General features: G+C 38.5%; 1 protein-coding gene across 1 annotated transcript in view; it reads left to right on the top strand.

Moving 5' to 3' along the window:
• Positions 1-25410, top strand: part of LOC5563693 (5-hydroxytryptamine receptor 1D) — a 259447-nt gene that overhangs the window by 127922 nt on the left and 106115 nt on the right. Inside the window, exons 2-3 of the mRNA XM_001647910.3 lie at positions 15774-16140; positions 16252-16368. Coding sequence (XP_001647960.3) covers positions 15796-16140; positions 16252-16368 — 462 coding nt within the window. The 5' untranslated portion in view covers positions 15774-15795. The remainder of the gene's footprint in view (positions 1-15773; positions 16141-16251; positions 16369-25410) is intronic.

Here is a 25410-nt window from a genome sequence, read left to right as displayed (position 1 = left end):
TGGATCCACTCTCAAATGTCGGTAGGGGCCTTCGTTGATCTTTTTCGCCATTTGTTCGTCGTAATCCGTCTTGTCCATGATGACGACTGCGTTGCCTTTATCCGCCTTGATGTAGAATACTGGTTTATCCTTGAGTTCTTTCACGATCCTCGTCTCGTCCTTGTCTGCCTTGCTTCGTTGTCCTGTTGTAATGGCCTTTGCTACGATGTTCCTCGTTGTGTTCTGGTCCTTTATTGGTATGTTTTGGATGATTGCTGTTTCCATGTCTACGATTATTTTCTCCACATCAGGCTTCGTAGTCACCGCATATCCTAACCCCTTGTTGAGGTGTGTCAATTGCTCTACTGTGAACTGCTGCGTCGAACGGTTAACTACGAAATCTTCAATGGGACCACCAACTTAGAACTTCGTTAGGCTCTACCAAGGATCCGGTAAACACACTAAACAAGGCTGGTGTTTACAAAATCAGCTGTTCCCACTGCAGCAAGGTCTACGTTGGTCAAACAAAGCGGTCTCTCGAGGTTAGATTCAAGGAACACTTAGCGGAAATAGGAAAAGCTCAGAAGACGATAGACAAGGGGATGACATACGATTTCAAATCTAAGGTGGCAGAACATATCTTTTCAGAAGGACATACAATTACGACGGCCGATATCAAAATTTTGAGAAATGTTTCTTCTCCTTGGAAACTGGATGTGGCGGAGAGTCTGGAAATTTGCAAACAGGTACCTACGACGCTACTCAACAGAGACAACGGCAACGGCAATACATGGCTATTCAACTTGGTACCTACTAATCGTTCCCGTGATGTACCTTTCAGCATTTAAAGTTTCAACAAAAGAGGGATGGAATGTACCTAAAGCTCATAAATTTTAAGTTTAAAAAATAATAATGGGTAGGGAAATACGTTTATACCTAGTGTTAATATATAATGTGTGCATACGATGGTTTTCTTCAAGTCGAGTCTAGTACACGACACTGAAGACGGCCTTACAGTTGAGGTCGAAATACGCGTATCTGTCAAAGGATACAAACTCTAGTGGAATTAAATGGTATAGTACTAAATTCGGTTTTTTCATCTACTTATAGGTATTCTACTAAACAGCTCGAAGATTTATTATCATCATGGCTACCAAGCGGACGGAGCACAGTATATTCATCGACCTGAAGAGATCTATCGTAAGCACCCAAAAGGACGTGGCATTTCTGAAGAAATGTCTGAAGGAAAAGCTAACACCCGTTAGCCATAGGATTAAGATGGGCCCCCATATCCCACAACATATCAAGAAGACAGCAGAGAAAGAGTACATCAGGGCATCGATTAATTCGCACTATGCGAAACTGGACAAGCTGACGACGAGGTGTTATTTTCTGCATTTAAAATTGGCTCAGGAATATCCGGAAGGATTCCCATTATTCCTGACCAAGGTTAAACGAGCGGAAGAATGCGAAGCCGACAGGAAGAACAGGCTACATCGGAAAAAACTAGCCTCCATGCGATCCAAGACGACGGAAGTTAACTGCGTTCCTGCTCCGATTATAGAACCCATTGAAGATTTCGTAGTTAACCGTTCGACGCAGCAGTTCACAGTAGAGCAATTGACACACCTCAACAAGGGGTTAGGATATGCGGTGACTACGAAGCCTGATGTGGAGAAAATAATCGTAGACATGGAAACAGCAATCATCCAAAACATACCAATAAAGGACCAGAACACAACGAGGAACATCGTAGCAAAGGCCATTACAACAGGACAACGAAGCAAGGCAGACAAGGACGAGACGAGGATCGTGAAAGAACTCAAGGATAAACCAGTATTCTACATCAAGGCGGATAAAGGCAACGCAGTCGTCATCATGGACAAGACGGATTACGACGAACAAATGGCGAAAAAGATCAACGAAGGCCCCTACCGACATTTGAGAGTGGATCCACTACCCGGACTCATCAAACTCACGGACAAAACCCTGAAGGACTGCAAGGCAATTATTGGCGAGGCTCGTTTGAAAGAGTCAAACCCCATTCTTCCACGGATTAAAGGACTACCGAAGATTCACAAACCAGGAAAGGAAATGCGAGAAATCATCTCGGCCGACGGATCCCCCACTCATAAACTGGCGAAATGGTTAGTCAAGGAATTCCAGAGTATGCCGAACCCATTCCCCACTAGGTCAGTTAAAAACACCCAGGAGTTCTCCCAGAAACTATTAGAGTCAGGACACATCGAGGATGACGAGATGATGGTTTCTTTCGACGTAGCGGCTCTTTTCCCCAGCGTTCCAGTAAAGGATTCCCTAAATCTTCTCGAGGACTGGTTATTACCCCAAAGGACGGATGCAGCATGGAAAGGAAAGGTCAGGACATACATGAGGTTGGCAAGATTGTGCATGGACGAAAACTACTTTCAATTTCGAGGAAATTTCTACAAACAGACGAAAGGAGCCCCCATGGGAAACCCTCTCTCCCCGTTTTTGTGCGAACTATTCATGGCGAATTTTGAGGAAAATTTAAAGAAACAAGGAGTATTACCGGATAAATGGTGGAGATATGTCGACGACATTTTCAGCGTTATCAAGCGGAACGATCTGGCTAAAATTTTGGATACAATCAACAGCGTACACAAGGATATCAAGTTCACCCACGAGGAGGAGAAGGATGGAAAACTATCATTTTTGGATCTACTTGTCACCAGGGAAGAAAGTTCAACTTACAATTTCGAAATCTACAGGAAGCCTACAAACACCCAGCGAGTTATCCCTTACACATCGAATCATTCGTTCCAGCATAAGATGGCAGCGTTTCACCACATGATCCACAGGATGCAGACTCTACCCCTCAGCGAACACGGAAAGACCAAGGAACTGGAATATATCTACGAGACGGCAAGAATCAACGGATACAAGGAAAGGACGATAAAAGCTATCATCGACAAAAAGGAAAGACAGCGAATTCGGAATGCTTTGACGACACTAACCCCGATCACCGAACCCATGAAGAGAGTCTCCATCCCATACGACGTACACATCAGCAAACAGCTCCGCCCAAAGCTAAGGAATTTCGGAATCGATTTGGTATTTTCCAGCAGAGACAACCAACTTAGAACTTCGTTAGGCTCTACCAAGGATCCGGTAAACACACTAAACAAGGCTGGTGTTTACAAAATCAGCTGTTCCCACTGCAGCAAGGTCTACGTTGGTCAAACAAAGCGGTCTCTCGAGGTTAGATTCAAGGAACACTTAGCGGAAATAGGAAAAGCTCAGAAGACGATAGACAAGGGGATGACATACGATTTCAAATCTAAGGTGGCAGAACATATCTTTTCAGAAGGACATACAATTACGACGGCCGATATCAAAATTTTGAGAAATGTTTCTTCTCCTTGGAAACTGGATGTGGCGGAGAGTCTGGAAATTTGCAAACAGGTACCTACGACGCTACTCAACAGAGACAACGGCAACGGCAATACATGGCTATTCAACTTGGTACCTACTAATCGTTCCCGTGATGTACCTTTCAGCATTTAAAGTTTCAACAAAAGAGGGATGGAATGTACCTAAAGCTCATAAATTTTAAGTTTAAAAAATAATAATGGGTAGGGAAATACGTTTATACCTAGTGTTAATATATAATGTGTGCATACGATGGTTTTCTTCAAGTCGAGTCTAGTACACGACACTGAAGACGGCCTTACAGTTGAGGTCGAAATACGCGTATCTGTCAAAGGATACAAACTCTAGTGGAATTAAATGGTATAGTACTAAATTCGGTTTTTTCATCTACTTAAATATTATATTCTATGACATGTTCTTCATACCAAAAATCAATAGTCCTAATTTCTACGAATAATACCTATACAATAATAAACTACATAACGAAACGTTTCAAGAGTCTTGTGAGTATTTGAGTAAGTATCTACCTTTAGTGAAAACTCATTCTTAAAACCATAATAAAGAAATTTGCTGAAGAGAGCAATTCAATCCGAAAGATAGGTAAGAGATATTCATGAGTTTGTCCACTATCTTCACATAGGATTATAACCCTGGAATCATCTACAAAAATCTCAAACAAAATTCACTTACAAAGGGCTTGTTTCTTCAGCAACATCCTTCATTACGGTTTGAAGAATAAATTTTTACTATGATATGATAAGTTTGTGTTTGTTTTTTTCAAAATTTCTCCAAAGAAATTTCCATATAAACCTATATTGTCTCTGGGCCACCTTTAAATCATCACCGAAACAGCTGATAATGTCACAGAACATTATTTTTATGGTAAGGATAATAAGAAAGATATGGGAGATTGAATTTTCGAACATTTTTCAATTTTGAATCACCCTGTGGCATATTTCCCGTGTATTTTCATTCTATTATATTTCAAATATAATAATTTCTGGCAAAACATCAAAAAGAAAAGCTTATGGACCAATGCACGAGTTCACTAATTTGACGTTTGAGCGGTGCCAAATTCACTGGTTTCCATGGTCACATAAATAACACGGCACCGCTAAAACGTCAAATAATGAACTCGTGCATTGGTCCATAGGCAACTTATTCTGTTATGATAGAAAAATATGGTATTTATAAGGTCTACTTCGATTGTTGAAGACTTGTTTTTTTCCTCCTGGTCGGGCTGCCATGAACGGAAAAGAGGCAAACCCGCAGTGAGACCGGTCCTCCGATAAGAAGTAGGGATTTCCGACTAAAGCTCCAGGATTTATGGGGACACGTACGTGTGGATACCGTTGAAATCGATTCGCTTTTGACCAAATCTCTGCACCGGTTAATTCGGTTCATATTAGAATACTGAATGGCGTCCCCGTGTCGGAAGCTGAACGGACACGTGTTGGGGTGGCTTTTGCAACTTCTTTTTCCGGCATGTGTGACGGTCGCCATATAGGGGAGGTCAATACGGGTTGCAAGCAAATGCACCCTTAGTTGGCTGATGAGTGGAGCTGACTGGAAGTGAAACAGTAGAGCACAAGAAATTCGAGCTCATTGGAAGCGAACAGTCTTAAACAACTTTGTATCTCACATGTGGACTCGGATGGAGAGTTCTGCTAATTGGATTTTCACTTTGATTCCTAGAAATGATTCCTTTCTGTGAATGATAGGTACACACAAGTGAAAAACTCATGTCGATTTTGAATGACATGATTTTTTCACTTGTGTATACCTATCATGACACCGCAAAAAATAGGTGTTCAATTCAAAGTGAGGAAAGAAGAATGGAGTTCGTGGGTTTGTGACTTAGTTCAGGAACGCCACCATATTTTTTTTCGGAAAAGTCTTTCGAGAATTCCTCAAGAATTTACAGGTATACTATTAAAAGCTTCCACCCCAAATCAATGTAATTTTTTCAACGACAACAAAATTTGGGGTTTTCATTAGAAATTCATCAACAGATTTCAAAGATTTATATTATTTTATTTATATTCTCTTTAATTTTTTTCCATAAAATAGGGGACATTTCGCGGCAACTCGAACACCACCATCTCAGATTTTGATGAAACATTCCGGATGCTGACCTTGCCTTGATAAGCCACTTTGCATGGTGGTAGATCGATTGGCATAAAGTCAATTGAGAATCAAAAAAGTACCTAGTACCTTTAACCCTCTAATACCCAACCCCGCCCTTAGACGGGGTACACTTTGGAATTTTGAGTATTTTTTCGTAGCACGGAAATCAAAATGATTTTATTTTTGGCTTAAACCTTGACTCATAACACGCATATAAGACTTTTTTATGACTTTTGAAACATATTTGTATTTTTGAAAATTGTTTGATTTAACGAGTAATATAAAAATCGTACCTTTTATATTTTTCTACTATCAACCTATCACAGAAGAAGAGCTCGGTGGTAATAAAATAATTTCAAACCTGTTTTTTCCGTTAATTACACGGAAAATAAAATATTTACAGAATAAAATTAAAAATTTAATGTTTTTAAAAGAACCGTAAAAACTTGAATTTTTGTTATTGCCAAAAATCAGTGACTAGAAGAGGCTTCAAGAAAAATGAAATAGGATACGGATGTTCTGAAATCAAAATTATAAAAATCAAAAACCAAAATTCATAGATTTGCAAATAAAAATAATTTGTTTCCCAAAACGTGTTTAGAATGATTTTGTATAACTAAGAATGATATCTAGATCAAAAATAAAAATTTGGGTATTGATGACATCAAGCTTATTCTGGAAGCAAATGGTACGAAAATGCCACTTTAATCAACAAGGCATATGACATCTCATTGATAGTGAGATTAATATTGTCAGCAATTGCCCTTTTTTCAAATACAATTTATTTTTGAGTTGCGTTGCTGTACTTAACTTTGGCACTGAAGCTTTTGATATATTCAGCAAAAATTCACCCTTCTTTCATACATTCGATAAACTTTAGAAATATGATGTAACAATAATTATGGGTTTTCAATCTGTTAACTTAAACTCAAACTTAAATTACATAGGCACAAGCATAAGCATCTTCGGAGCTATTTGTTTAGATAATTATCATAAGACAATCGAAAACATTGATCAGCCCAAGATTTAATCAAAAAGAGAAATCGATTACTTCGACGATTTTAAACGCAATAATTGTTGTTCTTCCGCTTTTTTGTGTTGTAATCATTTTCAGGGTCTAATCTTCTATTGTTTATCATAAATTTTGTCTTCTTTAGAACATATACTGTTCTCCATACTAATTTTGTTATAAGATAATATTGAGTAAAGCTTAATGTTATAGTTATTCATTTTTTGCTGGTTTAACAATTCGTACAAGCCGAGTTTATAGAATCATCATTGCTTTGAATCCTACTAATATTTCAACAGCCAATGTTCCGTTAGAAACGTTCGATATTTATTTGAGATTATTATTTTAATTATTATTTCAATCCTTCCCTTCTTTCAAATTTTGCCTTCTTTCAAGTCTTTCTTTGATACACACTTACAAAATAAAAATTAATGTTGGATCGATCAAAAAATTTGTTTTGTTTTGAAAAAAGTGTTGTCAATTAAAATTATACTGCGAGGAGAATTTTTTGGTATTAAAACTTCAAGCATTTTAAACGAAAACAATCGAGAGACGAGAGCCTTTGGACTGAAGCTTTCCATATATTGCATATTATGTTACCCTTGTTTTTACCAAGTTAGCAGCATAGCGTTAAGTCCAAACTGAGACCGAGCTTATTTTGCAGCAATATATTCTGATCGCTTCCTTATTTTTTGACTGAGAATTTTTTTTTGTCATTTGACCATTTTCAAATATGTATATCACGATAAGTTTAGAGATACTCCATGTCCTGGCAAGTAGAGAAAATTATTACTTCGAAAAGATGTTCGACCAGACCCGCTATGGCTTTCGAATTATCACTAAAAACCTGTCCGTTAATAGATCACTATAACAATTATCAGTCTTTTTTTTTCGTCGAAATGTATGTAACAATAATGTTTGACATCCAGTGTTGATAATTTGATTAAAAACTGTTCGCACCGCATTTTACTTGGCTAATCTATGAACGAACGCCACGCTTGTTGAGAATTTTCTACTATGAACTCGTTTGTACCGATCTCGGTAATAAGCTATAAGAATTCCAATATTTGATGAAAAAATGTTTGTAATTTTTCAAAGCTGCAAAATCACTAATATTTTTTTTAATATATTGTGTTTGAGTCTTCTCATTCTAATCCAATGATTATACCAAATGGCCATTATGCCAAACGGGGTACAATTACTTTGCATTCTTAGTTTTTCCCAAATTTTTCTGGACAATGATTTAAAAAGGATCAAACTTACCCGCCTTTTGAATAAAACTATTGATCAAGAAATCTCATTTGTGGCCTACACACAAAAAAAAATATAGGGTAGTTTTTTTTTCAAAAATTATCGTCTATTACACATAAGAATTGTATCATTTATTACTGAAAAACAAAGATTTTCAAAATTTAAATTCGACTTAAAAAATGTCCAGTTTTTTAGTTGCATGAAATTTTATCTCAGGATACACAGTACCAAAAAATAATGTGATTTACGTCTTTTGGGATGCACATAAAAGAAGCGAGCCGAATGACGTGAATTTGTGTTCAATTTCAAATACGTTAGTGTATGATTCGGGAAATGTCGATCACAGTACCGTCATATTCGTGTCCTTTAACATGTAAAATTACATTTTTTGTTCAATACGTCTTCAAGGACACGTTTTTGTGTCGTTCCATCACTTACATCAAGTGTCATTCAGTCATAACCAGAATTACGTCCAGAGTAATTTTCATTATTTTTAAGAGTGTAGGTAATTGTGTTTACAACCAACCTTGCATACCTCGTGGTATGTACATTTTTGAGGAAAAAAGTTTTTCTTAGCAAAAGTTTGTCTTGTTTCTATGTTTAATTGTGACTTTAACTTGTTTAGTATTGTTCGAAAATAACACGCAAAAAAATCGACATATTTCAAAAAATCAATTCATAAAAGATGTCGAAATAAATCGCAATGATTTTTTGTAAGTAGGAAGGGCTCGTTAATTGTTTTTTTTCAAACAACAAATTGAAGATGGGTTCTTTGCATTTCAGATACAAAATAATTGCATTATTTGCTGCAATTTCAGATTATAGTGTACGGATGCTAAAAAGCATCCAAAGAAAACGGATTTGATGGAAACATTATCTTAATATCAAATTTTAATGGCCAAAATATCACTTAGTTGCCTCTTACTAAACACTGACCACTTAGTGCGTATTAATTGTGCAATTTTTTTGTTTTTAGAAACAAAAAAAAACATTTTAAAACAGAGGCCTTATTTTTAAGGGGCCGTAGAGCGTTTGTGAAATCTCAAAGGGAATACCAACTCTGAAAACGTCGGGAACCACTGTTAATACATATTTATAGATTATTTAAAAATTATTACACATTTGGTAACATACGAATTCTGGGTAAAAAATAATTTCGACAAATTTTAACTCTATTTTGAGGCATTATTTCCATTTCTAGGATATCACGATGATTGAAAATAATCTGATTTTAAAAATCCTATGACGGAAGTTGAATTCAGGTCTTCGCCATGTCTGTCACTGCCTCAACCAATAGGCTATCAAAGCACATGAGTTAGAGACTGATATGAATTGGACCAGTTTATTATTTCTACACTATGCGGCTATTTCTGACTTCAGACATCTTTACCCCCTCCCCTCAGCTGACACATTTTGACTGACCTGATATGTCTACCAGATGTCGGGTTGAATTGTACCCGACTTCAGGTTGACATCGAGTTAAAGTCGGGTCCGTGTCGGCTCGGTGATCTAAATGTTGTTGGGTCGACGTTGAGTCAATGTCTGGTTCAATTGATCTTGATGATCGAATGTAGCTGTGAGTCACAAGAGGCCAACTTTGTATTGTATTCAAAATAAATTATATATGTATAACTTGTATTTTTATAATTATATTTTTATGATGCAAAGTTTGCAGAACACGTTTCATAAGCATATCTAAATAGAGCAGCGTTTCTCAGCCGGGGGTCCGCGGACTCCTAGGGGGCCGTGACGAACTCTCAAGGGGTCCGCGAAGTCATTGCAACAATGTGAATGTTAATTCAATAATAGCTATCAACTTACCAAAATTATCGAATTTTTTATATGGATATATTTAAGCAAACTGAAATTAATATCAATTTCGCTCTGAATATCATCAAAGCTATTTACAATGATGATCGGGTAATACGAAATTCTCATTGGAATTCTTTCTTAGGAGCAGCGCTGTTTTTTTTTTGCATTTCATCAGTGATTGTGAAATCATTGAAAAGTTCTGAAGAGGTCCTTGGCTGAATTATTATAAAATTATTTGCATTTTCTTTTTGTGGGTTTTAAATGTTTTCACTCGAATCCTTGCAATGGTAATGCTGTAACGAATTGGAGCTATCGAAAGAGACAATACAAAATACTAGGCAAATTCAATTTTGTTATGGATTCTTTCTGCTTATTTTTTGCCGATTGATTTCATAGACCTGTATTTATTCATGTTATCATATTTCTATAATTTGAGATTCTTTATTGATTTTTTGCCAACTTTGAAAATTTCATATTAAATTCAAATCACATGGATTTGCAATGATTGTTTTCACATAATATGTATCCATTTTCTAGAAATATTTCTACGAGAACAACCAAAATATATGGTGGGCTCATCCAATGGAATCAGTGGAAGATTTTTAACACTTCTTGGTAAGATCTCGGCTGCTGCAAAAGATTTTTCGTTTTTTTTAGGAAAGCCATTTTGGAGGGTAATTTATATGAAGATTCTTACAATATTTTGATAACAACCTAATGGACATCCAATAAAATTTCACTGGAAATATCCAAACATTATATTTGCTATTTGAATAAGTAGATCATAGTAGATCATTACTTTAAATTCAGACAGAATCTTTATTTTGATATATTAACAACGCGTTTGCTATAACAAATCTGAGTAGGTAATCCAGTAATGTGTATGTTATCATTCAACTAAATCGGATGAGATAAATGTTGAAATTCCTTCATTGAACTAGATTCTCCATAGTTCTACCGGAAAATACTGTAAGATTTCCGTAAAGGAATAGCATTGGAAACCCATTTTAGAGTCACAAGAAAAAAAAAACAGTGATTTTCAGAGAAATACCATATGATGCAAATTTATTATTTCTTACTGTGAGTACCATGCCGGCTAAGCCAACAGGAGCCCGTATTTCAATTAGGAAGCAAAAGCAACTGATGTGATAAGGTGTGGCCGCGGGCATTCAGGTCATAAACTGTTCCTAGGTGGCGGGAAATCTCGAGAGATCCGATATAATCTACTTGTCTGAGCCGGTATCAGCGTCGCCGTATGTTTGTCAGAAAACCATTAATCACCTGGCGAAGTTCGGAAGCCGAATTAGTGGATTTGAAACGTGGCTTGCCAAAGCCTAAGTCACGATGAGGAAAAGCTGGAAAAAGCGAAAAATCGTTGCTTTCTAACGGACATGATTTATATACCTACCAGATGTCCAGTAGGCCTGCTGCCATCGTCAGGTGTTGAACGAAAAAGCTTTCCGACATTTGAAAAGTGAATACGGGAACGAAGAATCGGAAAAGCTAGAAAAACCTTTGTAGCGTTTCGACCAATGGACATGGGTCGAGTCGGGCTGACGTGAATCTCGTGACATTGTCAATTGTTGCAGTCGGATACGCTCAATTTAGTTTCTTACAGGATTTTTGTTTATTCCCTATATCCGATTTGGCTCGTTGTACTGGAACTGAAGCTAGATAGAATTAAATAATTCGAATCTACCATTCAATAGTAAAACTTTCTTCAAACCACAGTATAATGTGTCCCGTCTAGCTGAAGCTTTGTAAAATAATGAACTCGTTGAGTGGTTGTCTGACTCAGCAGATATATTAAATCTTCTTTAATTTCAAATTAATTTGAACAATCATTCATTTCACTTACGGCTAACAAGCAGAGACAACAAAAATCCTTTCCCCAGTAAACTTCAGTCTTCTTGCTATCTCTTTGTGTGAGGTATTCATTCAACAGCTTTAGCATTTCAACCAAAACATCTAACCATCCGATGTGGTCAGCATTTTCCGAATCTTCCGGATTGTGTGCCAGCTAACCACCCTAGAACAATTTGTTTCCATTCTCGTCGGCGCACGGTTGAGCCAAGTGCATGAAAAGGACAGCAACAATTAAATTAGGGGTCTATTTTGTAAGTCGAGCAGATTCATGTGACTCATCTGTGGTCACTGTCGATCAAAGTAAGCATGCATATTTCAGATGTCACCCGTCGACTCCCATAGTAATCCAGTCACATAAAGTGACAACTGTCGAAAAACTCGAGTGACAGGGCCGTGTCGAGTGAAATTTTTGGTCGACAGTGATTCCAGTCGAGTCATTTTGATCGACTCGACTTATAAAATAGGGCCCTTAATTTCATTTTCTTGCCGTAGACCACATTGGGGCTTTTGTCGAGGCGAGGATATGTGTATTTGTATTACGTCCCGCCTGTCGTACCGCAAAAGTCTGGCGGTTGCTCTCGTTCCGAGGAATCTTACGATAAACCGACGACGGACCACACTTGTTTGACCGAGTTGTGGGCTATGGGGCAAAAAGTGAACCAGCTTTCCGTCTGTTTAAGTTCCTGGCTCTGATGGTCGAATTTTGTCTTCGTTGGTACATTGGAACCTCCGTTTACGTAATGGGTCGAGGGTACGTAATTGGAATGTTACGTAAATGGAATCATTACGTCAATGGAATTTGTTTTACATAGACTATATTTTGTTGATTGGTATAAAATAGACCAAAAATGATCCTTGAAAATTTAATCAGTATTTATACTCATATAGGCTCATTAAAATATACTCTGCCAAGCTTGTACTTCAATGATCGTAACCAAAGATCTTTCGAAGGATTGTGAACACGGATGATATAGGCTATTTTATTATAATCTAAGAAGATTTTAGAAAAACAACTGTTGAAGACTCTAGTAGAACTGGACCTGTTCCCAAAATTTTTAAAGTAGTTTACTACTTTTTCGTGGTTTAGGTCTAAAAGAAGTTTTTTTTTCTCGTCATGACAACATTTACAATTCATCATGATTTTCATCAGTCATACCAATATACTGTAGTTCACAGTATTCTCTTTTTATAGCAAGCGCAGTTTTAGGTCTGTTCAATGAACACTATCTCAGCTTTTGCTTTTTTTGTTATTATTATTTCTCAATATCAATATCACGGATCGTGATAGTGGAAAAATCATCAAATAATGTTGAGGATCTATTGATAACATAGGACACATATATGTGACTAATATGTTTTTTTTCTCGTGTATTATTTTCACATAATTGTTCCTTCATTGCCAGTGATAATTGGGTTGTTTAGTGATCAAAAATTCACGGTTTTTTGTAGCCGTATCGAAAGAGCGCATTTTTCTAAGTGTAACACGATTTTATTGCGCTTTAATATCTTAATTTTGATAAAGTAAATGATTTAAAACGATTTCATTCCGTCGACCGAATGACATTTCATTTTACATAATGACAGCTCGTCCCGAAGTAAAATTTGCCGAGGGGTGATTCAAACGCGATTTCCATACTAAGTGCAAACGTGTTTTAAAAATAGTTCCAGGGCACGGAAAATTATGAAACTTTGGATTCTGGCTCAGTTTTTAACGTAGAATCAGACTATGTAAAAAACAGGATACCCCTAAACAAGCCAATTCAGAACTCTGTTTCCTTGGAATGTCACCGAATTTTAGGAATTATGTTTAATGCATTTATGACTATTTCTTTTATTTTGAAGAAAATAGTTATAAGCTACTAAAATTGATTGATTTTGTGACTATCCTAGTTTTTGAGTGTATAACGAATAGCCATGTAAACCGATACATTTCACATGCTTATATACTGTGGTAAAATTTTATTGTGCACACATGTGCGGCATCCACTTCTTTTGTCAAAAATACGGAGTAAGCTACAGCATTGTGCAAGAGTTTGTTTCAAATGAGTGTCGCTTCTGATTTTATATCTGCCTCATAGTTCGTCACTAGCGAAAGTAAGAAGTGCTTTAACTGTAAACCATACTACTGTTGAACAAATATCACGCAAGTAAATACCGTATCTGTAATTTCTCAATTGATAAACTGTATTATCAAAAGCTAATTTTGGTTTCAGTTTCTAGAACATGGACGAAGACTTACTATTGTTATCACAAGAGGTCCATAATCAACCTCTATTGCCTCGTTGGAAGATGCAGTCAAGAGAACTGCGATTTCTCCTGTTGCTAATGAAGGTAAAAGACTTAAGCTGGATTCATTGAAATTGGCGGTTAAACGCCCAGATAGCGATGTCGATCAACAATTTTTTGAACAATTGTCTCTCAAACTGGTATCCATGCAGCAGCAAATCCCACAGGATGAAGACCAACCGGTATTCTCTGGTTTAGGCTTTATTAAAGGCATTGGCTGGTTCGCTGCCGTAGATGATTTTAGTATGAGATGGTCAAGATCGTCTCTTAGCTCAATCAAGGCAAAACAAGCTGTTCCATTCTTTGAAATCGTTCTATTCACGTCATTTCCCACTTTACGCAGGGCTATAGTTTGCCTTCCCTTAGTGCCTAGGTTGAATAAGAATGCACATGCAACAATTTTGAATATGGTATTGAAACTGAACCCAAATCTTAATACTAAATACTGGAAAGTTTCCTGCGTTCTTCCACAGGGAAACGGGAAACAGTCCGTAATTCTTTCTATCGATGAAAAGTCAGTCGAAACAATTGATAATCAAAAAAATAAAATACACTACCCAGACAACCAGAAATCGCATGAAAGTTCACGTTACAACTCGTTTATTCATACTAATTACATCAAACCCGCAAAACACCGTGGATAAAATCGTCAGTTTGATGAGTTTCCTCGCATAAAACACTTCTTTTCTGAGTTTATTTATACATTTTGTTTCGTCTCGTACACTCGTACAAAGTAAGTCGCATCAATCCGTAGCAGCTGTCAAATCAACATTTGTTATCATAAGTTAAGTCGCATAAGATCACAGGTTGGTTCGGTAGAATATTTATACACTCGCATTGTATGTTATTATTCATCACATAATATATGCAAGCATATCGCCTCCACTTTTGTACGTAGAAGGCCTTTTCGCGACATCTTATAAGTGAAACTTTGCACATATAAAGCCTCCAGGTGATTTCGTTATACGTACATTTTGGTTGTCTGGGTATTCATTGACAATGGTATACGTTAAAATTTATCCAGCGCAATCCAATGTAAACCAATAATCTAGCATTTTGCATATTGTTAACTCTTTTTGATAATTACATGAATAAAATCTCATGATGAATTGAAAAAGCATTTTTGTTTTATTCTTTACACCTGACAATTCTTTTAGAATCTATATGGAACCGATTGTGAAATCTATACGTAGATGATAAGAAATGTTTTTCAACTATAGAGTATTGTGCTAAACATTTAGTTTTTGTTTCTCTATGTTTAAAACTAATAAAATAATTACGAAAGATTTAGTTACTTGCTAGGTTTACCACTATGCACAATGTTTCGATGGCTAAACTCCTGCCGTACACCCTCGAATGTAAACAAATTCCACGTAAATGGAATTACGGAAATAGAATTTGCGTCGATAGAAGTTACGTAAACAGAGATTTCAATGTAGTACTCTGTGGATCGGGCAAGTCTTTGGGAAAGGAGAACGCGGGATGGTAGCTAGTACATTGAATGCTTTTCATTCTGTTCAGACCAGAAAGCGCCCAGCAGAATGGTCGCAATGTTGAGTGAGAAGTAGGCAAAGCTTGAAAGATCCTGGAGATTATGTCGCACCAATGCTGTCCCACCGAACTGGACTTTGCTGTTGTGCACTGCAGAGTTCTGCAATTGCGAAGCCAAGAAGAAACATGTTGACTACATTGAGAGGCGACTTTACTTGTTATCTATGGTTGCTCCAGCAAAGGCGGCATTGAATGTTGGATCATTAGACTATTAGTCTAAAATAGAGTGTTTTGCTGACCTATTTACGATGAGAGTTAGGAAGGGGGGACATTCCTGCATATACATACATACAATGTGATTTTAAGCTAAATAATTCGTTACCCTAGTGAATTATTTCAATGAAATGCGGTTGCTGTATTGATTATCTTGTTTAGAGAAGTTTCTAATGGCATTTAGAGTAAATCATGCATTTGGTTCTACATTCAATTTCAATAGGTTCAATTCTAATTATAATTTATTATCCCTTTCTCCCATTCACAGAGATAATGTTGCCGCAGCTGTAATGGATCTGAAAGCTGGCAAACATCTCGTGGCCCCAGCGATAAACAATATCAGTTGCAGCAAACAAAGCTTCGCCAGTGGTTTCTTCGCCCAGATCGGCCCACTGGATGTCCTACAAGCACTGTTCATCGTGTTCCTCACATTTCTCGTGATCAGCGCCAATCTGATGGTGATCGTGGTGATCAACAGCCGCCGGTATGCAGCGTACATTCACCCGCAGCCACGCTACCTGCTGACCTCGCTGGCCCTGAACGATCTGGCGATTGGGCTGCTGATCATTCCCTTCGGGGCGTTACCTGCCTTACTACACTGCTGGCCTTACGGTGAAATATTTTGCCAAATTCAGGTACGTCTCCGAACTATTTCAATCTCCTGTCGCCTACTATTTCAACTGAATGTCTCAAAACTTCAATTGATGTAGGTACAATATCAACTCAAGATTTGTTTTATCTTACAGGCCTTGCTACGTGGAGCTTTATCACAACAAAGTGCTGTTATATTAGTCTGTATGGCGGTCGATCGGTATCTATGCGTACTGCATCCTCGAATCTACCATAAGCGGTCCAGTAAAAAAGTAAGTAATTGTTTGAAACATGGTCTCAAAAATACGTTTCTCTTATTTTACCTCCTCGTTGTATCGGACGAAGAATGAGCATCCTCAGATAAGTTCAGATAGCTAATAGGTGAGAGCATTTGTCGACTGGGGAGGTTATTTGCTTCTGCAAACTTCAATAAGTGGCTCACAGCATCGTCTATTTCCCATAAGCAGCTGATCATCGTTCGAGTGCCAATAAGATACTTTGCAAGGAATAACTGCATGCCATTTTGAAAATTAAGTGATTGTTCGAAAATTTAAGGAGATCATGGAATCTGTGAAGAAACGTCGAACTGCAAAAAGTCCAGAGAAGGCTTACAATATAATCGACAGAAGTTCCACCAGGATCAGCAAAGATGCCCTATGAAAACTTCTTGCAGAAGTTTATCCAGTTTTTGTACCAGGTGTTTACAGAACATGTAATAGACCATCAGCGAACACAAAAAAATATTATGAAGCGTTTATTTATTTAAATTATGTAAAAAAGCCAAAACTATCGGATCAACAACTCTGGAAACAATGCCATCTTATGTTTGGTATGAGTCAAGTTTTTTTTTCTATTATATTTACTAAATATAAACATTTGGATATACGTTATTAAACCATTGACAGATGATTAGGTCCCTCTACCTAATTTTCTTCCTAAAACCCCTTTCATTTCATCTTTACCAAAAAACCGTGTATCTTCGGTCTTCATCATAATTTTCACTGGTCATCGACGCAGTCTAAATTCATCGTGTCCCAAAATGCAAATGGGCAGTATCGAAAGATTCATATAAAGCGAATTTTGTTTCCGTTTGCATTTTGCGAATGTTCGCTTTTTTCAATTTATGGAGGGATTATTAGAGATGTTTAAGAAAACTACTAACTGAACTTTAACATTTCACTTCACTTTTGTAAGAAAAAAAAAATAGTAAGAACCACTAGTAAGGCGACCAAATACCTTTAAACTCTTATATGTTGCTCATTGCCTATTTCGGCTGCGACTTACAGACTTCTTCAGTGTCAAGTGCTGGCTTGTTTTACACAGTATCAGCGTAGCGATTCTGACTTTGTTAAATTGCGCGACAACCAAAACATTAACCTCCGGCTATCGTTCGATTAGCTATCGCTAGAACCAGTTTGTTGTTTGTGCTATAACCGAAACCTTCATTGAAAACAAGTAAAATACCGTGGTACTAAAAGACGCCGATATCATGTAAATTCACTTCCCAAAATTTGTATTAAATAATGCTAACAATGCTGCCACAAATGCTAGCATAAAACAGCATATTCACTGCATTATTATTTCCCATGATTCTGGAAGATGCCCTGCTCTAAGTGTCCGGTGATGATGATTTTCCTCATAAGAATTTACTAAAGAAATTCATGCATTAACTACAACTCGCATAATGTCCTAAAAAATTGACCGACATTTCCCCGAATGATTTTTTCCCGAAAACAATTTCCCCGAATGATCTGTTTTATATGGTTTTTAAGTTTAGCTGATTTGGGGTAAACAATCATCGGTAATATTGAAAATGTCGTTACGAATTCATGAAAACTAAGAAAGTATAAATGAGTCGGTCATTACCCGAATGTACTGTTTCCCCAAAAGTTTTCCTAATTTTTTTTTCCACATTCTGTTTCATTATCGATAAAACAGACTGAATTCAGTAAATTTTATTATCGTTTCAAATGAATGATTTGAATCTAAAAACGACAGCTGTGATCTAGTACTAGACGGAATAAGGTATAACCTATTTTCATACAAAATAGTCAAGATCTCGGATTCCAGAAGTCTGGTTGACCTTAAATTTTCACCGCAGCTTAAGAGTAACTTCAAATATGCAAATATAATAATTCTGAGCTTTCCATGAACAAACTTTTAAGTTATAGTAAATCTTAAATTTTGACAAAAAAATATAAAACTAATGATAGAATTGTGCAATTTTATGAGACACACAATTTTTTGGATAACGCTTTTCAGTAAAACTGATCGTTTTCAAAATATTTTTTTGCCGCTTCTCACAAAATAACAGATTTTCAATGTTTTAATAGTTGGTGATCCAAACATAGAAAATTTTCAGTCGAGTGAAATTTATGTTATTTCTGACCTGTGGGAAAAATTTCCGATCAATCGGACTACTAACCGGACCGGACCGAGGTCCAGATCGCCAAATTTGAGCATTTTGTATAAAAAGAGATCAATACGAACTTTTTTCTGTACAGTACTGTACACCCCAACCTCTTTTTACGACCGTTATCGGGGGGTCGTAAAAAAAATCGGTCGTAAAAAAAATCAGGGTTATAATTGTGTTTTTGAAAAATGCAACGTCTAGATGCGGAAATACTGATTCGACATATTCGGCAAAGTTGAAGCATGGTTTGAGAACTTTCCAAAATGGCCGTTCAAGTTTTCATATTTTGGTAATAGATGGCAACACTGATCGATTGTTATCAAAAGAGCCAATTTTATGGGGGTGTGATATGCAAATACCAAAAAAAATGAAAGATAAACGATACCGAATGTTCAACAAAGTTGAAGGAAGTGTTGCGTGCCATACAGTCGGCCGAATCACAAATGTTCATGTGGCTGGCAACACTGTTTAGGAAGAATAAAGTAAAGATCAAAACCATCAAACTTGAGCGGAACAGAAAAATATAATGCTTAGCAACATAGCAATACTCTTCATCTGTAAACCAGTTTTTCATGAAGGGTTCAAAATTTTTTTCGTAGCTGGCAACACTGCTTAAGTGAAATTGCGCCACCAGGCAGTTGCGGATATCTCAGGATCCTGACCACTTAGAAAGATGGCGTCTTCGGCAAAGTTGTTCAGTAGCTCAAGGACTTTTATTATCAAAGCTATGAGATTCAAAATTTTGCCACCAGGCGGCGCTAGTGAGCATGAAACTTTTGTTTTGCGGTTATCTTAGGATCCTAGCCACTTAGAAAGATGGCGTCTTCGGCAAAGTTGTTTAGTAGCTCAAGGACTATCATTATTCTAGCCAAGAGATTCGAGATTTGGCCATCAGGCGGCGCTAGTGAGCATAGAATTTTTGTTTTGCGGATAGCTCAGGATCCTGACCACTTAGAGGGATGGCGTCTTCGGCAAAGTTGTTCAGTAGCTCAAGCGCTATCATTATAAAGGTTATGAGATTCGAGATTTGGCCACCAGCCGGCGCTAGTGAGCATAGAATTTTTGTTTTGCGGATAGCTCAGGATCCTGGCCACTTAGAAAGATGGCGTCTTCGGCAAAGTTGTTCAGTAGCTCAAGGACTATCATTATTCTAGCCAAGAGATTCGAGATTTGGCCATCAGGCGGCGCTAGTGAGCATAGAATTTTTGTTTTGCGGATAGCTCAGGATCCTTACCACTAAGAGAGATGGCGTCTTCGGCAAAGTTGTTCAGTAGCTTAAGAACAATCATTATAAAGATTATGAGATTCGAAATTTTGCCACCAGGCGGCGCTAGTGAGCATAGAATTTTTGTTTTGCGGATAGCTCAGGATCCTGACCACTTAGAAAGATGGCGTCTTCGGCAAAGTTGTTCAGTAGCTCAAGCGCTATCATTATTCTTACTAAGAGATTCGAAATTTTGCCACCAGGCGGCGCTAGTGAGCATAGAATTTTTGTTTTGCGGATAGCTCAGGATCCTGGCCACTTAGAAAGATGGCATCTTCGGCAAAGTTGTTCAGTAGCTCAAGGACTATCATTATTCTAGCCAAGAGATTCGAGATTTGGCCACCAGGCGGCGCTAGTAAGCATAGAATTTTTGTTTTGCGGATAGCTCAGGATCCTGACCACTTAGAGGGATGGCGTTCTCGGCAAAGTTGTTCAGTAGCTCAAGCGCTATCATTATAAAGGTTATGAGATTCGAAATTTTGCCACCAGGCGGCACAAGTGAACATAGAATTTTTGTTTTGCGGATAGCTCAGGATCCTGGCCACTTAGAAAGATGGCGTCTTCGGCAAAGTTGTTCAGTAGCTCAAGGACTATCATTATTCTAGCCAAGAGATTCGAGATTTGGCCATCAGGCGGCGCTAGTGAGCATAGAATTTTTGTTTTGCGGATAGCTCAGGATCCTTACCACTAAGAGAGATGGCGTCTTCGGCAAAGTTGTTCAGTAGCTTAAGGACAATCATTATAAAGATTATGAGATTCGAAATTTTGCCACCAGGCGGCGCTAGTGAGCATAGAATTTTTGTTTTGCGGATAGCTCAGGATCCTGACCACTTAGAAAGATGGCGTCTTCGGCAAAGTTGTTCAGTAGCTCAAGCGCTATCATTATAAAGGTTATGAGATTCGAGATTTGGCCACCAGCCGGCGCTAGTGAGCATAGAATTTTTGTTTTGCGGATAGCTCAGGATCCTGGCCACTTAGAAAGATGGCGTCTTCGGCAAAGTTGTTCAGTAGCTCAAGGACTATCATTATTCTAGCCAAGAGATTCGAGATTTGGCCATCAGGCGGCGCTAGTGAGCATAGAATTTTTGTTTTGCGGATAGCTCAGGATCCTTACCACTAAGAGAGATGGCGTCTTCGGCAAAGTTGTTCAGTAGCTTAAGAACAATCATTATAAAGATTATGAGATTCGAAATTTTGCCACCAGGCGGCGCTAGTGAGCATAGAATTTTTGTTTTGCGGATAGCTCAGGATCCTGGCCACTTAGAAAGATGGCGTCTTCGGCAAAGTTGTTCAGTAGCTCAAGGACTATCATTATTCTAGCCAAGAGATTCGAGATTTGGCCATCAGGCGGCGCTAGTGAGCATAGAATTTTTGTTTTGCGGATAGCTCAGGATCCTTACCACTAAGAGAGATGGCGTCTTCGGCAAAGTTGTTCAGTAGCTTAAGGACAATCATTATAAAGATTATGAGATTCGAAATTTTGCCACCAGGCGGCGCTAGTGAGCATAGAATTTTTGTTTTGCGGATAGCTCAGGATCCTGACCACTTAGAAAGATGGCGTCTTCGGCAAAGTTGTTCAGTAGCTCAAGCGCTATCATTATAAAGGTTATGAGATTCGAGATTTGGCCACCAGCCGGCGCTAGTGAGCATAGAATTTTTGTTTTGCGGATAGCTCAGGATCCTGGCCACTTAGAAAGATGGCGTCTTCGGCAAAGTTGTTCAGTAGCTCAAGGACTATCATTATTCTAGCCAAGAGATTCGAGATTTGGCCATCAGGCGGCGCTAGTGAGCATAGAATTTTTGTTTTGCGGATAGCTCAGGATCCTTACCACTAAGAGAGATGGCGTCTTCGGCAAAGTTGTTCAGTAGCTTAAGAACAATCATTATAAAGATTATGAGATTCGAAATTTTGCCACCAGGCGGCGCTAGTGAGCATAGAATTTTTGTTTTGCGGATAGCTCAGGATCCTGACCACTTAGAAAGATGGCGTCTTCGGCAAAGTTGTTCAGTAGCTCAAGCGCTATCATTATTCTTACTAAGAGATTCGAAATTTTGCCACCAGGCGGCGCTAGTGAGCATAGAATTTTTGTTTTGCGGATAGCTCAGGATCCTGGCCACTTAGAAAGATGGCATCTTCGGCAAAGTTGTTCAGTAGCTCAAGGACTATCATTATTCTAGCCAAGAGATTCGAGATTTGGCCACCAGGCGGCGCTAGTAAGCATAGAATTTTTGTTTTGCGGATAGCTCAGGATCCTGACCACTTAGAGGGATGGCGTTCTCGGCAAAGTTGTTCAGTAGCTCAAGCGCTATCATTATAAAGGTTATGAGATTCGAAATTTTGCCACCAGGCGGCACAAGTGAACATAGAATTTTTGTTTTGCGGATAGCTCAGGATCCTGGCCACTTAGAAAGATGGCGTCTTCGGCAAAGTTGTTCAGTAGCTCAAGGACTATCATTATTCTAGCCAAGAGATTCGAGATTTGGCCATCAGGCGGCGCTAGTGAGCATAGAATTTTTGTTTTGCGGATAGCTCAGGATCCTTACCACTAAGAGAGATGGCGTCTTCGGCAAAGTTGTTCAGTAGCTTAAGGACAATCATTATAAAGATTATGAGATTCGAAATTTTGCCACCAGGCGGCGCTAGTGAGCATAGAATTTTTGTTTTGCGGATAGCTCAGGATCCTGACCACTTAGAAAGATGGCGTCTTCGGCAAAGTTGTTCAGTAGCTCAAGCGCTATCATTATTCTTACTAAGAGATTCGAAATTTTGCCACCAGGCGGCGCTAGTGAGCATATAAATTTTTGTTTTGCGGATAGCTCAGGATCCTGGCCACTTAGAAAGATGGCATCTTCGGCAAAGTTGTTCAGTAGCTCAAGGACTATCATTATTCTAGCCAAGAGATTCGAGATTTGGCCACCAGGCGGCGCTAGTAAGCATAGAATTTTTGTTTTGCGGATAGCTCAGGATCCTGACCACTTAGAGGGATGGCGTTCTCGGCAAAGTTGTTCAGTAGCTCAAGCGCTATCATTATAAAGGTTATGAGATTCGAAATTTTGCCACCAGGCGGCGCTAGTGAGCATAGAATTTTTGTTTTGCGGATAGCTCAGGATCCTGACCACTTAGAAAGATGGCGTCTTCGGCAAAGTTGTTCAGTAGCTCAAGCGCTATCATTATTCTTACTAAGAGATTCGAAATTTTGCCACCAGGCGGCGCTAGTGAGCATATAAATTTTTGTTTTGCGGATAGCTCAGGATCCTGGCCACTTAGAAAGATGGCATCTTCGGCAAAGTTGTTCAGTAGCTCAAGGACTATCATTATTCTAGCCAAGAGATTCGAGATTTGGCCACCAGGCGGCGCTAGTAAGCATAGAATTTTTGTTTTGCGGATAGCTCAGGATCCTGACCACTTAGAGGGATGGCGTTCTCGGCAAAGTTGTTCAGTAGCTCAAGCGCTATCATTATAAAGGTTATGAGATTCGAAATTTTGCCACCAGGCGGCACAAGTGAGCATAGAATTTTTGTTTTGCGGATAGCTCTGGATCCTGGCCACTTAGAAAGATGGCGTCTTCGGCAAAGTTGTTCAGTAGCTCGAGAACTATTATAATTCTCGCCATGAGATTCGAGATTTGGCCACCAGGCGGCGCTAGTGAGCATAGAATTTTTGTTTTGCGGATAGCTCAGGATCCTGACCACTTAGAAAGATGGCGTCTTCGGCAAAGTTGTTCAGTAGCTCAAGCGCTATCATTATTCTTACTAAGAGATTCGAAATTTTGCCACCAGGCGGCGCTAGTGAGCATATAAATTTTTGTTTTGTGGATAGCTCAGGATCCTGGCCACTTAGAAAGATGGCATCTTCGGCAAAGTTGTTCAGTAGCTCAAGGACTATCATTATTCTAGCCAAGAGATTCGAGATTTGGCCACCAGGCGGCGCTAGTAAGCATAGAATTTTTGTTTTGCGGATAGCTCAGGATCCTGACCACTTAGAGGGATGGCGTTCTCGGCAAAGTTGTTCAGTAGCTCAAGCGCTATCATTATAAAGGTTATGAGATTCGAAATTTTGCCACCAGGCGGCACAAGTGAACATAGAATTTTTGTTTTGCGGATAGCTCAGGATCCTGGCCACTTAGAAAGATGGCGTCTTCGGCAAAGTTGTTCAGTAGCTCAAGGACTATCATTATTCTAGCCAAGAGATTCGAGATTTGGCCATCAGGCGGCGCTAGTGAGCATAGAATTTTTGTTTTGCGGATAGCTCAGGATCCTGACCACTAAGAGAGATGGCGTCTTCGGCAAAGTTGTTCAGTAGCTTAAGGACAATCATTATAAAGATTATGAGATTCGAAATTTTGCCACCAGGCGGCGCTAGTGAGCATAGAATTTTTGTTTTGCGGATACCTCAGGATCCTGGCCACTTAGAAAGATGGCGTCTTCGGCAAAGTTGTTCAGTAGCTCGAGAACTATTATAATTCTCGCCATGAGATTCGAGATTTGGCCACCAGGCGGCGCTAGTAAGCATAGAATTTTTGTTTTGCGGATAGCTCAGGATCCTGACCACTTAGAGGGATGGCGTTCTCGGCAAAGTTGTTCAGTAGCTCAAGCGCTATCATTATAAAGGTTATGAGATTCGAAATTTTGCCACCAGGCGGCACAAGTGAACATAGAATTTTTGTTTTGCGGATAGCTCAGGATCCTGGCCACTTAGAAAGATGGCGTCTTCGGCAAAGTTGTTCAGTAGCTCGAGAACTATTATAATTCTCGCCATGAGATTCGAGATTTGGCCATCAGGCGGCGCTAGTGAGCATAGAATTTTTGTTTTGCGGATAGCTCAGGATCCTGACCACTAAGAGAGATGGCGTCTTCGGCAAAGTTGTTCAGTAGCTTAAGGACAATCATTATAAAGATTATGAGATTCGAGATTTGGCCACCAGGCGGCGCTAGTGAGCATAGAATTTTTGTTTTGCGGATAGCTCAGGATCCTGGCCACTTAGAAAGATGGCGTCTTCGGCAAAGTTGTTCAGTAGCTCGAGAACTACTATAATTCTCGCCATGAGATTCGAGATTTGGCCACCAGGCGGCGCTAGTAAGCATAGAATTTTTGTTTTGCGGATAGCTCAGGATCCTGACCACTTAGAGGGATGGCGTTCTCGGCAAAGTTGTTCAGTAGCTCAAGGACTATCATTATTCTTGGGCTGACCATAAGCCAACCAGATAAAAACGGGACAAATAAAAAACAAAAACGGGATAATTTTAAAATACATAGATTATGCGATTGTGCTACTTTTCCCCGAATTCCAGTTCCCCGAATGGCCCGTTTCTTTGAATCCATTTCCCCGAATGACCCGTTCCCTTGTAAAACAATGCAGTTAAAAAAGTGCAATAATAGTCTTTACCCGAGCAGGCGGAAAAAGCTAAATAATAGCAAATTTTGATATGGACATACTGAAGTGATATTTACTTGAAACATATAAGAGATAAATGATCCGAAAATAATATTTTAAATTTACTCCTGGAATACTATTAGCATTTCATATTTATCTTTTTTAAGATCTCACCAATATCAGCGAGCTATTCCTTAGATCTTCATCTTCATCAAATTTGGCTCAGAAGTTCCAGGAATAAAATTTTGATATTATCTTCAGA

Source organism: Aedes aegypti, chromosome 3 (genome assembly GCF_002204515.2).
Source record: "Aedes aegypti strain LVP_AGWG chromosome 3, AaegL5.0 Primary Assembly, whole genome shotgun sequence".
NCBI lineage: Eukaryota > Metazoa > Arthropoda > Insecta > Diptera > Culicidae > Aedes > Aedes aegypti.
The sequence above is the reverse complement of the archived record's forward strand: the minus strand, read 5'-3'. Positions and strand labels throughout refer to the sequence as shown.